The 15,470-nt window shown below is 38.1% G+C and overlaps 1 protein-coding gene across 3 annotated transcripts; it reads left to right on the plus strand.

Moving 5' to 3' along the window:
- The first annotated feature begins 606 nt into the window (after window positions 1-606).
- LOC149170035 (ran-binding protein 1 homolog c-like) lies at window positions 607-15,203 on the plus strand. Of its 3 annotated transcripts, none has more exons than XM_089428860.1 (4): window positions 607-953; window positions 1,747-1,847; window positions 14,697-14,789; window positions 14,962-15,203. In XM_089428860.1, the coding sequence occupies exons 1-3, from the start codon at window positions 778-780 to the stop codon at window positions 14,762-14,764; spliced, it is 345 nt and encodes a 114-aa protein (XP_089284986.1). In that variant the 5' UTR covers window positions 607-777; the 3' UTR covers window positions 14,765-14,789; window positions 14,962-15,203. The 3 variants fall into 3 exon arrangements, with proteins under 3 accessions (XP_089284986.1, XP_089284987.1, XP_089284985.1); XM_089428861.1 differs by having other exon boundaries at window positions 14,972-15,203; XM_089428859.1 differs by lacking the exons at window positions 14,697-14,789; window positions 14,962-15,203 and having other exon boundaries at window positions 1,747-2,273.
- Window positions 15,204-15,470: the final 267 nt, after the last annotated feature.

A 15,470-nucleotide genomic window follows, 5' to 3' on the forward strand; every position in this document is an offset into this window, starting at 1 on the left:
GCATATTCATATTATTTTCATCCTCAACATCGAGGATTGTGTAAAGCTCAGTGGAAGATGCCCCTTAGAATAGTTTTGATGCCCCCAAAATGACTTCCATTCTCAACCCCTCCCCATGAAATTTGAACTTAAGACCTCGTAACAACTAAACCCCATACAAACCAACTACCCTACAACTTATCATGGATCAACCACAACAATACTTATTATAATAATTTAAAACCAATATTTCTAATTACTTTTCCATATTTATCTCATTTACAAACCCCTCAACCCCATCCCATTATTATTACAATAAACACAATAATATATCACCGAGGAAAGAGTTCAAAATTGTGAAAACAAAAAACGCACAACAACCTCTGGTCCCAACATGACAACATGAATGAAGTAGGCCTCTCATTTTGGAGATGATTTAGGGGTTATTCCATGGCCTTCTCTCCCTTTGAAACCCCCCAACCATCCCTGTAATAATTTATTATATTATCTTTAACGATGCTACTTTTACTCTCAATCTTTAACAGCTACCGGCCTTCCCTCTTCAAAACCCTTATATAGAGTGTTTTCTCTCCATCGACCTCAAAAAACCTTATATAGAGTGTTTTCTCTCCGTCGACCTCTTTGCCCTTTGCCTTCAAAGCATTTTTGCACAGTTAAATCCTTTGTCCAAAATCCTCGGGGTTTCGCATTCGTGTCTGATATTGGGCGAGTTTCTGGCATATTTTGGATCCATCAATTTCATTCGAGCCCTCCCTCTATGCACTATCTGGTATTGGGATGGCTGGAACTCAGGAGGATCCTGTTCTTACACGGGCAGTAGATGACGATTCGAGAGAGAACGAGGATGATGCCAGAAAGGAAGAGGACACTGGAGCTCAGGTTGCACCCATTGTTAAGCTTGAGGAGGTTACTGTCACCATGGGCGAAGAAGAGGAGGATGTCCTTCTTGACATGTAAATTTCTTAATCCATGGCTATTTCATGATTTTGTTTTCTCAGTTGAAAGTTGTTTTCATGGCCTCTTCGGTGGCCCTTTTCCTGTGCACATAAATGGGACCTTGACTATAAGGAAGATGCATTTGGGCAGTTATTTACTTCTAATTTTTCTCCTTTTTAGTAAGATCTGTTTTTATCGGGTTCTCGATGTTTTGTTCGCCTGTTGATGATGATCAGATTTGTCATTTCAATGGGGTGCTGAAGAAACTCTATGGTAGATGCATTTAGCGGGCTATGGTTTGTTTTATCGGGTAATTAGGGTTTTGCTTTTCTGTGTATTTTTGGTGGGATTTGATGCGCTTTGATGGCGAATTCGTTATATTTTGGATTCTTCGCAAGATATTGCATGAAACTCTGAACACCAGAGAAAATTTACCCGAATATTGATAGTACCTTTATGGAACTTCCTGAGATATGAACACATACTGAATCATCAAGTTTGCTTTGTCTTTTCTGCTCTCAATACTGTTGAACTCCTTCGCAATGTTCTGTAATCGGAAAAACAGGGAATTCCGGAAACAACAAGTTCTGAATTCAAACCACGGGAGTTTTAGGTTTATCTTAGGGTTTAGAATTGAGGGTTTGTCATTCTTTCAGCGAGCGTTGATCATATACACAAGCAATATAAGCTCCCTTTCTATTTTAAATTAAATACACTTTCCTTCATCCAGTCATGCTTTTTGTCTTTCCATCGGAATAGTGGGGATGAAGCTTGATGAACTGATAAATGGGATTGAATTTCCACTTGCAGGAGTATGTTGCTGTACTTGTCTGTCATGGAAAGCAACAGGATCAGGCAAAGAGAGATTTGGATGCATTTCTTGGCAATCACAGTGGTGCATTTGTGGCATGGTATTTCAGTCTTTTCACAAATTTCTGTTTTCTCTGTTCTTTTGAGTCAGGATTATGAGGGCTTATTGCTCTTATATCAGCAAGCATAGAATAGAAATAACATGTTAGACTTTTCCAATATAACATTCAAAATGTATAATGTTTCGTATCTAACGGAGATAGGTTCATTTGACCAAATAAAACAATGCACATTATCATATTTGTCTTTACTTCACAAAATTCCAAAGTTTCCTCCAAAGGGCTATAAACAACAGCATTGCAATCAAAATAGCTATCTTGAGGTGCAGATGAATGGATCGGAGGCAGATATTTCTCTGGTCGACAACAATTAATGGTAATTCTAGACAAGATAATCTGTACCCGAAGACACATTTTTCAAGACAAAGTTGCGTTTGATGAATTGCAGTTATGTTTAATTTGTTCTTTAGACACTTCTTCAAAGAGGTAATGCTTTTGTCGTTTGCAAAGGATTTTTTTGATTTTATTTTTAAATTAATGCACATATCCTGAAACTAGGATTGTAAGGTGCTTCTGAGTAGAATATGAGAAACAATGTTGGCTATATTGTGATATCATAAACGCTCACTTACATGTATTTACTTGGTGGAAGCAAAACAAAACAGAGAAAATTAACATTGCGCAAGAACATCGGGCCGATCAGTTTCCTCAAACAGTTTCCTTTCATGCTTTATCTGATAGTCTCACTTGGTTGAGTTTTCTTATTTTGTAACCTCTTGCTTTGCTATAATATGATTTTGCACCTGAGGGAAACCTTACTTCCAGAATTTTTTCTTTTGAACCAGCTTCCTCTTATCATGATGGAGCAATGTGCCCAGATTTAGCATTATAGGGAACCATTAGCACCTTTTTGTAGAATTTCTTTGAAAATTCTGCAACTGCTGTAGTGAACAATTCTGAAACTAATTTGTGACACCAAGACACAGAGTTTCTCTACTCTTTTGCAGCGGAATGAAAAAGAGTTAAAAACACATTCATACAATACAATAACACAGGATTTTTCTATGGAACCCTACATGGAAAACCCTCTGCTAGCTGTAGATTTTTATTGACAAAGTTGAGCAAATAAAATTAATTACAAGGAAAACTGTTTCACTACAGAACAAGGTTGTTCTTTCTGCTGACACTTAGTTGAAAACTGCTTGCAACAACCCTGTCCTTAGCTCCTAAATCCTTGTGCTGGCCTGCCCCTGTTTCCTTGTGCTGGAAGCCTCTATTTTCTAGTGCAATAGTGGCCCTATCTTCTAGGAATTACTCCTGATTCCTAGCGCACACTAGCATGGATTTTCTCTGCCAAAACTCTGTGCAGAGGCCTCTCCTTCACGCTCTTCCTAGCTCTGCCAGCTCACACACAAAACTCGCACTCTATTGTTTGGTCTCACAACCTGTAAAAAATTAATGTCTGCTCATGCTGTAGCCCACCCAGTTTCAAATTCTTGCAAGGTTTAATGCCCAAAACCCATCAATAGCATATGACTGATATACACATCATTTTATCATTTTCTGCATTTAACTTGAAACAACATAGAGGTACTCTACATTTCACTTTCAGCTGATAAGAGAAAAAATAAGGCAAGCACACACATGAATTTTACACTGTTTTTGGTCAACATGATCCTAGAAAAACCCCGCAGCGGGGAAAACCAGTTCTTCCAGGAGGATTTTATTTTGTTTCTTTGACGAAGCATCACTGAAATCCCATTCTCAAACTGAGTTCTGAACTGTCTTCAACAAATGTTCATGTTGAAATTACAGTCCTCTGAAATGCTCCTTCTTCTTAGGAATTCAAGCCACACTGACAGTCACAGGTTCCTTGAAACTCGGGTTCATCGCAGCAAATATGCACAGGTTTTTTTATCAGCGTTTAACCTCCCTGGAATTTGAGCAAATACACTCCAAAACAGCTCTCTAAATATCATTGATATACCACTAAAACCAGGCTTGAGATTTTTGCTGGTCTTGGCCCAAGAATCTCACTGTGTCCCACATAAATACGCTGGCAGAGAAATATGCTGCTAAAACACTTGCCTACGGTGAGGAGTAACCAAACTTGACTCCTAATAAGCCTTTGACCTGTGTGCAACCACTGGCTGTGACAGTCTTCCAAAATTTCGTGCTCCCTTTTTAGCTTTAACTCGGCCTTCTAGGGATTTGATTAACTGTGGTCTTGTTCCTAGTTCTTGCTGTAGAATTTCTTCACAAAAATTCTCTTCCTCCTATCTCCTTTCCTCTCCTCAATAGTTCTCAAGAGGATTGAATGAAGGAGCTCTTCCTTGCTGCCTCCAAACGCAAGCTCCACAACATGGTTGCGTTCTGCTCTGATTTGAGTTCACCTTGGAACACAACCTCCTCCTTTAGCTGTCTCGATCTCCTCTCAAGCTTCCCTACACCCTCCTCTTTCCTTTGAGAAGAATAATGAAGAATCATTCATTTCCTTTAACTTCTGTTTTTCTTTTGAGAGGGAAACCTAACCCTAAAGGCTAAAGATCAAGGGCTGAGATTAAATCTCAGCTAATGAGATCTATAGTTGAGATCAAGCTCCCATTAGACCCCTTTCTCATGATGACCCCTCACTTAACCTTTTAATGTTTTAGTACCATGGTCACTTTGTCGCTCATAAAGTGAGTTTTAAAATATAAAGGTTACCTTATTAACATAAAGTGGACTTAGTACTTTACACAAAGTCACTTTAATAACCCATGTGACTTTAATAAATTAGAATTACAAGGTACACAACTCATAAAAGCTTCTTTAGCTCCTTGACATTAATAAACACATAATGTCACTTAGAGAAAAGGATATTAATGTGTATTCCTAGGCCAAAAGGATAAATTCCTAGGAAACACTTCCTTGGTACTATATTCTCAACACAATGTTGTGCTCACAAAATAGTGATCCATTTTTGTGCCTTCGTCCTCCTTATAAGCAATTCACATCAACTAAATTTGGCAAGTTTATTTTTTGAACTCGGTCTTGTGATTGACTAGTTAACTGAGTCTAACTGACTCATGTAATTCGTCTTGCCTCAATTTAGAAACTGAAGCTCACTTGCTTGTCCTTTGCCAAAGATAACTCGCACTAGGAGACAAACAACTGAGCCTCCAACTATACACATGAGTTAAACTGCTTCATGAACTCGACCTAATTTTTAGGAACTCGTCCTAACTTTTAGGAACTCATGCATGCTAAAGACATGAGTGCTTGTGGTCTCTTTGACTAAGGAACAAGTCAAAGAAGACCTTACTCGCTTCTATTTTCAACATTCCCTCTTAGCGAGAAAGGTGCTTTTGGAAGAACCTCGTCCACTTGGATCTATCTCCAATACTACCACGTTCTCCGTTGTTGCAGCTTCTTCCGCTGAACTAGAAGACTTTGCCTTCTTTTGCGGAACCTGATAAGACCTTTTCTTTCCCACCATGCTCTGCGAGTCTATCACTTCAGTCATAAGGGCCATGCACCCTGTGTACCTTTGTGGCTGCTTCCTTTGGTTGAAGGTGATATTAGAAGATCCAACTCTCCCTTGATCTCCCTTAAACAAATCCTTTGCCCACTTGGCTCAAACTCTCCCTATGCTGGGAGTCATTGCTTGAGTCGCTGCCTCGACTCACCTTCGGCTATGCTCCTCATCATCTTGTTGGTTGGCCCAACTGCCAACTAGCTTATACTCAAATTGAGATACTGGCTGAGGCTTCATCTTGAGTAGCTTCTTCTCAGGTACTCTAATCTGCTCTTGCTCTAAGGACTCCTTAGACTTAAACTGAGATATTGGCTGAGGCTCCATCTTGAGTAGCTTCTTCTCAGGTACTCTAATCTGCTCTTGCTCTAAGGGCTCCTTAGACTTAAACAGACATATTGGCTGAGGCTCCATCTTGACTCTTGAGTAGCTTTTCTTAGGTACTCTAATCTGCTCTTGCTCTAAGGACTCCCTTTGGGTTTTGCTCTCCTCAACCATCAATTCTCTACTCTGAGCTCTCCTTGCCTTGCTGCTCAAGGTTGCACTTGTCTCTACCTAGAACTTGTAGTGATTTTTCATCCTCACACCTATCTGCTTCTTACATCCAAAAGCTAAGTGCTGGAGGTAAGCCTTACCTTTGCTGAAAATGACATCATAATCCTTGTCCTCAAGGGTAGTTATCCAAACAAGATTCTGCTTTAATCTTGGAACATAAAAGACATCTCTGAGATGGAGGGGATTACTTGACTCCCTCTGAAAACTGAGAGTACCAATTCCTCTCGATTTGAAACTACACGTCCTTCTCCTTCAGGTGTCTAAAATTTTTCTTTTTTTTTGGTCATGTGGAAGGATGTCATGTGGAAGGATGCTACCGAATCAATATACCATACACTGCTGTCTGCTGAGCTTGGCATGCAAGCAATCAATGATAAATATTTCTCGAACTGGGCAAAAAATGCATCTAGCTTTGCTGATGTAGCTACATGATCCTCACTGGACTCGTTCTTTCGCTTAGGACACTTAGTGGCATAGTGTCCAAACTCATGGCAATGGAAGCACTTGACCTTTCTTAGATCCTTTTACTTGCCCTTTTGACTAGACTCGACCACTCCTTGGCCCTCCGTGCCCTTGGTCTTGCTACTCTTGCTTGTTATGGAAAAGTTCTCCTTGTCCTCTGTCTTCATCAATCTACCATTTTTGGTCCTTCTTCGGATATCTTCCTGAACGTAGTCAGTCAATAGCATTTCCCAACTAGGAAAATTATCTGTCATTGACAACATCCTGGAACCCATACCAAGACTTGTGAAGTCGTAGAAGAGCAAAACTCACAAGGTCATGCTCTGGTATACTCATGAGTGAATTTTGACAAATACGTGACAATGGACTCATCCTTGTTCACCTAGATACTCCTTAGCTTCTCCTTAAGAGCAAGCTTCTTGGTATCGCTGGTACTCTGATATAGATCTAAAATAGTTTTGAACATCTCATAAGCTGTCTTCTTCTCATGGATATGAGGAAATATATGATCTCTGACCCCTTCTAGAATAATCGTCCTTGCCTTGATATCATTCTTAGTATGCCGGGTCAACTCTTGGGGATCTTGTAGTGGTGGTATAGCCTGCTTCACAAATTCTCCCACCCCATTATCCTTCAAAACTATCATGATCCTCCCTTTCCATGAAACAAAGTTTGATGCTCCCTCTAAACAGTTATTTGCTCTTAAACCTTGGTACGCTGTCCTGCTTTCCCAGAGAGCTCTCCAACACCTGCCCACTAATAGCTTAGTAGTCCTTCACAAGAGGCTGTACTTAGGGCACAATAGGGCAACTTCTAACAACCCTCCAACCTGTACACTTAAGCTGCTCACACAATTGTCCAATGGGACCTCATCCACTTAGTAGAACATCAACTTGAGAATAACATTCAACATACCTTAACCAATAGAGACTTCTTCTGCTTCTCTAGGTCACACCCCTGTGCAATTACCTGAAGTTTTCGACCCTCTAATTAGGGCATCTTGCACCTACGTCAACCCATAGTTTGTTGCCTCAAAACTTTGCAAACATTTCTCCACAGGTTCCTCTTCTATGCGTTAGCTCTTGTCCTCTTATATATTGTTGTTCCAGCTCCTTAAGAACATAGACCAGCCCTAAACTAGGGCTTAATCTCTCCTGTAACAACACATAAAAAACTTGGTCTGTTTTGCAAGTTGTTTGCACCACAAATAATGCACAAAAAGACTACCCAAAATGCTCCTCTTGCAAGCTACTTGCTCCTGCCTAACTTGGCCTAATTAGTTACAAGAAAAACGAACCAAAACCAATCCTCTTCTCCACTTTGCTAGGCTCCTTTGGGCTATGGCTATTTCAGGGAGATTCTCCTTATGATGTTGCACTAGGATGTGCCAATCAACTTGTGTTGGTATTTATTCTGTTCCTTGCTCCGATACCATGTAGAATTTCCTTAAAAATCTTGCAACTGCTGTAGTAAACAATTTTGAAACTAATTTGTAACACCAAGACAGGATTTTTGTAGGGAACCGTACTAGGAAAACCCTCTGCTAGCTATAGAATTTTATTGAGAAAGTTGAGCAAATAGAATTAATACAAGGCAAATTGTTTCACTAGAGAACAACACTGTTCTTTCTATTGACACTTAACTAAAACCTGCTTGCAACAACCCTGTCCTTAGCTCCTAAATCTTTGCGCTGGCTTGCCCCTATTTCCTTTCGTTGGAAGCCTCTTATTTCCTAGCGCAATAGTGGCCCTATCTTCTAGGAATTACTCCTAATTCCTGCGTACACCAACAAGGATTTTCTGTGCCAAAACTCTGCGTATAGGCCTCTCCTTCACACTCTTCCTAGCTCTGCTAGCTCACACACAAAACTCGTGCTCTCTATTGTCTTGTCTCACAACCTTGTGCTCACAAAACAATGATTCAATTCTGTGCCTTCGTCCTTCTTACAAGCAATTCACATAAGGTATATCTAGCAAGTTTATTTTTGAATCTCGGTCTTGTGATTGACTAGTTAACCGAGTCTAACTGAGTCATGTAACTCATCATGCCTCAATTTAGATACTGAAGCTCACTTGCTTGTCCTTTTCCAAATATAATTCGCACTAGGAGACAAACAATTGAGCCTCCAACTATACGCACGAGTTAAACTGTTTTATGAACTCATCCTAATTTTTAGGAACTTGACCTAACTTTTAGGAACTCGTGCACGTCAAAGATAGGATTGCTTGTGGTCTCTTTGACTAAGTCACAATTCAAAGAAGACCTTACTCACTACTATTTTCCACACTTATATATATATATATATATATATATATATATATATATATATATATATATATATATATAGATATATATATATTGAAATGTGAAAGAAATCATTATGAATAAATGAGCAAGAACATTTACATGACAAACATAAATGACAAGCAATATTCCACCATCACTTAACCCCAATGTGGGGAAACTCTTGATCAATTCTTCTTATATTCTTCAATAATTCAGCAGAGAGAGAGAGAGATATTACAATTTACAGATCTGATAATTAATGACAGCGGCAAAAGAGACCTAACCAGAAAAGTCATTGCTGGTCAACAAGGCAGATTTGACCCTCATAAATTGGTCAACTTCAGTCAACTTCGGCCTCCAAACAACAAGATGAATCAACCCTCAAAAGAACCCAAAATCAGCGCAGTCAAATTTGGTCAAACAACCAACCTGTGGTTAGCCCTAGCTGTAGTCAACATTGGTCAAAGTCAATGTTTGGCCTCAATTTCTGTGCCTAGAAATGCGGCTTGCCCAAATAGAGATAGCCCCCACAAAACGTAGTCAAAGGAGGTCAACTCATGTTGGTCAACGCTTGGTCAAACTGTCCAGAAATTCGGTCTCTTGAAATTTCGGCCTCTTGAAATTTTGCTTTCCTGAAATTTCAGACGTGTGGAGAGAGAGATGCCTAGAAATCCGTACCCAATGAACGAGGAGAGAGAGAGAGAGAAGTGTGAAGATGAGTGTATCCAAATGAGGCTAAGGCATCATGTATTTATAGCAAACGTTGAGGATGAATAGACGTGACTGTTGGGCTTCTGAGCCTACATAAGTTTGTTGGCCGACCTTGACAATTTGTCCATAATCAAAGTAAATTCATAACTTCATTTGTACATGTCAGAATCGGATGATCTTTAGATCACTCCTACACCTCTCGGAGAGAGGAATCCAAGAAAAATATCAGTTGTCATAAATAAGATGACCCATGTGGAGTTTGGCCCTAGTTGCCGATTTTAACATGATGAAACTACGTAATCCAAACTTTAAAATATGGTATGAAAAGCTTAGTGTGCCCAATCATTGATTTTTTGTTTGAGGGAAGGGTACAGTTTTGCTAAGGCAATGATAGAGGAGTCAAATAAGCAATATCACTAACATTGAGGTACATAAAGCACTTGGTGCTTTTGATTAATTGCCAATCCTGAAATCTCGAAAAATGTTAACTCTGTTGAATTTTGAATGGGATATGAAGTTCTACTTTCTCGATATGAAGTTAGAGGAGATGGGAACCGCTTTTAAACATCTCAAGACAATGAATGGTAATGTTAAAAATTTAAGTAAAGGTTTTACTTTAAGACTTTAACATTACCATTAATTGCCATCATTTTAACGCAAATTGAGAGTGAAACCCAGTCTTAAATAAATATTTCTAGTGTATGAAGTTTCTAAAAGTCTCATGAATTCATAATTATCCTCTAATTAGTTATTAAAACAAAAAAATGTTGTTCCCAACATTTAAATCAAGGCAAAATCAAACAAATTTCATTTAGAAACACGTTGTACAGATGTTGAAATGCATTTCCCATGTGAAATATGTTTCATATGAATTGAAATGCGTTTCTCATGTGAAATATGTTTCATATGAATTGAAATGTGTTTCCCATGTGAAAATACATTTCATATGAATTGAAATGTGTTTCAAGAGCATTTTAGTTGTGTTTCAGTGACTCGATATGAAAACGCAGCTGGTATGCAGGGGCGGGCCATGTTTCCTGCATCATAGATACCTTCTCATATTTGGAAATTTGTTTTTGTGGCTGATCAAATGTGTCGTTGGTTCTTCTTCACTTTGTTGTTCCCTTTGATGGGTTGCCTAGTCTATGATTTGATAGATGAGATGTCTAGTGGTTGTGGTTGCATGGTATAAAGGTTGGACATAAAGAGCTCCTCCACAATCTATGATTTACATGTTTAACAATCCTTTTCTTAAGTCCAATTATATACAAAATTACAAATCCTAGTGCAAGTGAAAATACGTTCTTCTTCAATGTTGCTTTTGTCAAACTAAACAAACAGGAAACAATTTATTTGACAGGTGGAAGAAGTGATAGGCTTAGAGCAATTGAATTGTAGGCCATGCTTCTTGACAAATTGATGAACATATGTCTCCTTACTTGAGATTTAGGTTGGCACCATGGCACCATCCTGTCCATCATTATACACTAATCTTGTCATTATCTTCTTCACTGTGAATGATTGGCCTGTTCCCTGCAAATAGATCTGGGCATAGAGGAGCCAATCCAAGAACATTAATCTCTAGCACAAGACAATATTAATGATCTAAATACCTAATCCTGAAGCTTGAGTTTGATTTTTCTCTACTGGTTCTGAATCTCTGATTGAGAATCTCCCACTCGTCATTATCAAACCTTCTCCTTCATCATTGGCATCAGCTGCACTACTGAGGTACTTTGGTTGGTTGTCATTGGACTTGAGAGCTTGAAGTTTCAAATGATTATAGTAACAGACAGCCAGAAAAGCCAGTCCACACCCACGCAAGTTTATGATTGTAACCTTTTCATTTATTACAGACAAAGATTATGTTATGAGCAGCCAGTCCTTGACAAGACCAGCAACATTCATAGTCAAGGCTGAAGTCTTTCCTATCAGAAGAAATACTGCAAGATTAAGAGCCAAGGCACAAGCAGAAATGTCATGTAATCCAAATCAAAGGAAGAGACCCTGATTATCAGAAATGGGTATTCTACTAAGGCCCAGGGGGTGATGAGAAAAACAAGGCAACAAGGAGCAACAAAGATGTGATGGGATTCAACTTAATCCCTTTTGATGTTCGTGGAATTTGTATGAGAACCAATTGGGTAGTCTCACATGCAACTGCACTTAACTGGAGAATCACCTCCCATGCATTCATCTTGGCCTCCCCATAAGCTGAAATAGTAACTCCAATGGATATGGCCAACATATTGGCCTCGGGCTCACCTTTATAAGCTTCTTTCTTCAGGGAAACCACAATCAAATACACAGCAATGGGAATTAGAGCTTTCAGCATTTGAAATAATGATACTGAGAGGAAAACATAGGCATAATTTGAAAACCAGAGACCCAAAGAATACACTTATCAATACTATGGGTTCAACGAGCTTGAAGACTCTTACAATAGCAACAACCAGTGTTGAGTAGAAGCCCATGTGAATCATGGTGGGACTGATCACACTAAATTTGTCAAGCAATGGCAACTCCAATGGATATGGCTAACATATTGGCCATGGCCTCACCTTTATAAGATTCTTTCTTCAGGGGAACTGCAATCGAATGCATATCAAATGGGCACAAGAGCTTTCAACATTTGAAATATCGATACTTTGAGAGACATGCACCAAGGGCCGCATCATTTAGGATTTGTACTCAGTTTAGGTGTCATATTCAAGGGGAAGTTGTTATGCTTTCCACCACTTCATAGATTGTTAGAGTGATGAAACAAAAGAGGCTCCCTCTTGAGGCTAGATTATGTCATTCATATCAGTTGTGTTGTTGATGTCCTAGCTCAGCCAGGTCTTGCCAAAACTCTGTTGAGGTTCAAAATTTATTATAAACTGAAATGTCTTCACAAGAATTGACCTCATAAAATGCCATAATCACAAGATATGCCATACATGGCTGTGATTATGGCTCGCAAGACCCTTAGACTTTGAGCAATGAGGCTCGCAACATCACTTATGATTATGCACTCTACAATTCTGTGACCAGCTGAATGTCAAGCAATTGAACCGCGATTTAAATCCTATTTTGTCAGCAATAATTACTATACTTTGTCTTTATTTAGTGTAGAGAACCAAGCACTTATTCTGCTCATCTATAGAAGGGACAATGGTTGTTTGCCTATGAGGTATAAGGAAATCCTATCAGATGTTTTGTATTTTCGTATGGAATTGAATCATACTCCTGCACACTGTAACATTCATATATATCAACCTGTAGAGGCTTTAATAACACCTGGTATTCTGGTTAGTGATTTTATTGGACCTCATGTGCATATCCTACATGCACAGGATGGACTATTCATATGTTACAGGGTATTATTCTTATTATTTAGGGTGCACATCTTCAGGTGCTCAAGAACGATTACTAGAACAGTCAGTTAATTCTGCAATTTAAAGGATGAAAAAGGAGGTTATAGGAGTCTAGTTTTGGTTCTCATCCACAATGTCACACTAGTCTGCCTGGGCATGGTTCTCATGGTTTAATAGTGACTTGAGGAGTCATAATACCACATATCACTAAACACGAACAGCTAAGGTAGCCCAAGGACAATAGCCATCTTTACACATTAATTAACAGGTCTTACATTAATTATCCTAGGGGGTTTTAATACTTCCAAATGCTTAAAAAACAGTTAGCAGAGCATTCACATTACACATTCCAGCGATCTTTTCTATAAACCAACCAAATGCAGTCAGGAGAGCCCTCCTTTTAAACTATACAACCTTATTGTTAGTATGATCAACCTTATTTTAATATATAGTGTGACAAACCGTATGTGACAGGCAGGTGGAAAATTTTTCTCGTAATTGACTAAGCGACGTCCTGCGAGCCAGACTTGAGACGGAAACCCTCGTCAGAAGTATATGCTTGGCTCTTTTCCAAACAAATGAAGAGTCAATGAGGTTTTGTGTAATCACTTCTGGTATCGTATTGGGTTATTGTTAGAAGCGATAATTGGATTCGGATTCTCATCGAGTGAGTTGTTCTGCTTTCTCAATTTGAGAGGGTTTGTTTGGAGGGAAAAATGAAAGAGGACATACGAGAATAGTGAGGGGAAAGATGCAGAGGAAGAGGATTGAGAACATCGCCAGCAGGCAGGCTACATTTTCCAAACGTAGGTGGATTGCTGAAGAAAGCTTACGAGCTCTCGGTGCTCTGCACTGCAGAAGTTGAACTTGTGATTTTCTCCCCAGCAGGAAAGCTCTATGAACTATTTTTTAGTGCAAATCCTACTATTTTGATTCTAATAATCATGGCTATGCAAACCTCATGAGATTCTTACTAATAACCCAGGTGGTGCAAGCCCTAGTAAGCTCGATGTTGAAAAACTTAGTGTAAAACCTCCAAATCGTTGGTTTTGTTGTAGTGCTTATTGGAGAGTATATAAAAAATTTCACACCTTTTTATGAGATATGGGAGGAAAACATGTTAAAGATTTTTAATAAATATAAAATTTCCAAAATGATGCTAGTTACGTGTGATTCTTTTTTCATTGTTTGTGATTATGAAAAATGAAACTTGATGTTTTTTCATTAGTGCACACATATTTCATTATATAATTGCATATAGAAAAATCATTCCAGAGCCGATAACAATAAAAGTGAAGAATTTATGGTCCAACGTTATATTTAAGGGAGATGTTTAAGGATGACGTTTGAATTTTGTTTTTCATTTTAAGACATTTGGAGCAAATATTAGGAAGGACTTTGAGAAAGGATTGTCCTTCATTTTCGAAAATGGAGTTGTTCCTTTCCAGCCATATGCCCCAAGTGACCATCAAAGGGAGAGCTCATATGTTTTTTGGATGTTTTCTTTATAGCCATTTTTTTACACATATCCATAGAGTCCCCATGCCATTGATGTGAATTACTTGTTCGGTTTTTTTTAACCAAACAAGAAAAATTAAAAAAATGCCTCAAGATCAAAGACTGAAACAAAGACCTATTGACATACCTTTTAAAGTATGGAAAGAACTTGTAAAATCATATGAGAAGTTGGATGCACAAAGAAAAGCCGGCAATGAGAGCATTCAGGTATTGAATTTTTCATTAAACATTATTTAGAATGTATTAATACTTATAAGTATCTTAGACATGTATTTGTGTGAAAATAAATTGAATTGGTTTATGTTTAAGGACAAGGCATCCAAGGCGAGGTTAACCAAGACAAAATTCACTTATCGTAGTGGCTAGAAAGGTTTAAAAGCACTGATAACAACCTTTGTAAGTATATTAAACATGTGATATTTTTTTAATAAATTTTGTACTAGAAGAAAGTCATTGTTATCTAATTTCTCCCTATTTACTGATTGATAGGAACTAAAATATGGAAGACCTCCAAATCATTTGGAAAAGGAGGTGCTGCAGCAAAAGAGATGGGTTGAATTTGTTGTTTGGATGGACTCTATGGTATGTAATCTTAGTTGGATTTCCAATATACTTTTAAACCATATTTTCATTTTATTTTTTAGTACTATTAGATATTATATCTTACCTCATTTTATGGTTAACATTGTATAACAAAAACATGCGTTGCGTTATGTAATTAATACTAACATGTAATATTGATTTTTTTTGTCAGAATGCTATAGGTAATGATTGCCAAGACGATGATCCAAATTATGTTCAACATATATCAGGAGATGATGAGGATGAGGATGAGGATGATGGTGGTGAAGGAGGAGATGATGATGATAGTTGCGGTGTTGGTGATGATGTGGATCAGAGTAATGAGGATGGTCAATATGATCATGAGGATGATCTTGGTGGTGGTAGCTATGCATGCACATGCATTGTTTTTTATGAAGAAATTATTGTGTAGAATGACATTGCTATGTTTAGATGGGTGTTGTGAATTTACCCTATATCAATGAGACATTTTGATTTTGTAATCATACGATGAGTTTGATTTATGTATGTTGTTAATTTATCGTAGAATAACGATATTCATGAAATATTTTGATTTGTTAATCATATTTGAATTTTACTTGTTTTGATTAAAAATAATACTGATTTTATTAGTATTATGTTGCTATTTTATACATGTTTTGAAAATTGTTAATGACACATTGTTATTTTTTTGGATGGATG

Source organism: Pinus tabuliformis, chromosome 4_2 (assembly GCF_031772625.1).
Source record: "Pinus tabuliformis cultivar Carrire ecotype Pingquan chromosome 4_2, CPIR1, whole genome shotgun sequence".
Classification (NCBI taxonomy): Eukaryota; Viridiplantae; Streptophyta; class Pinopsida; order Pinales; family Pinaceae; genus Pinus; species Pinus tabuliformis.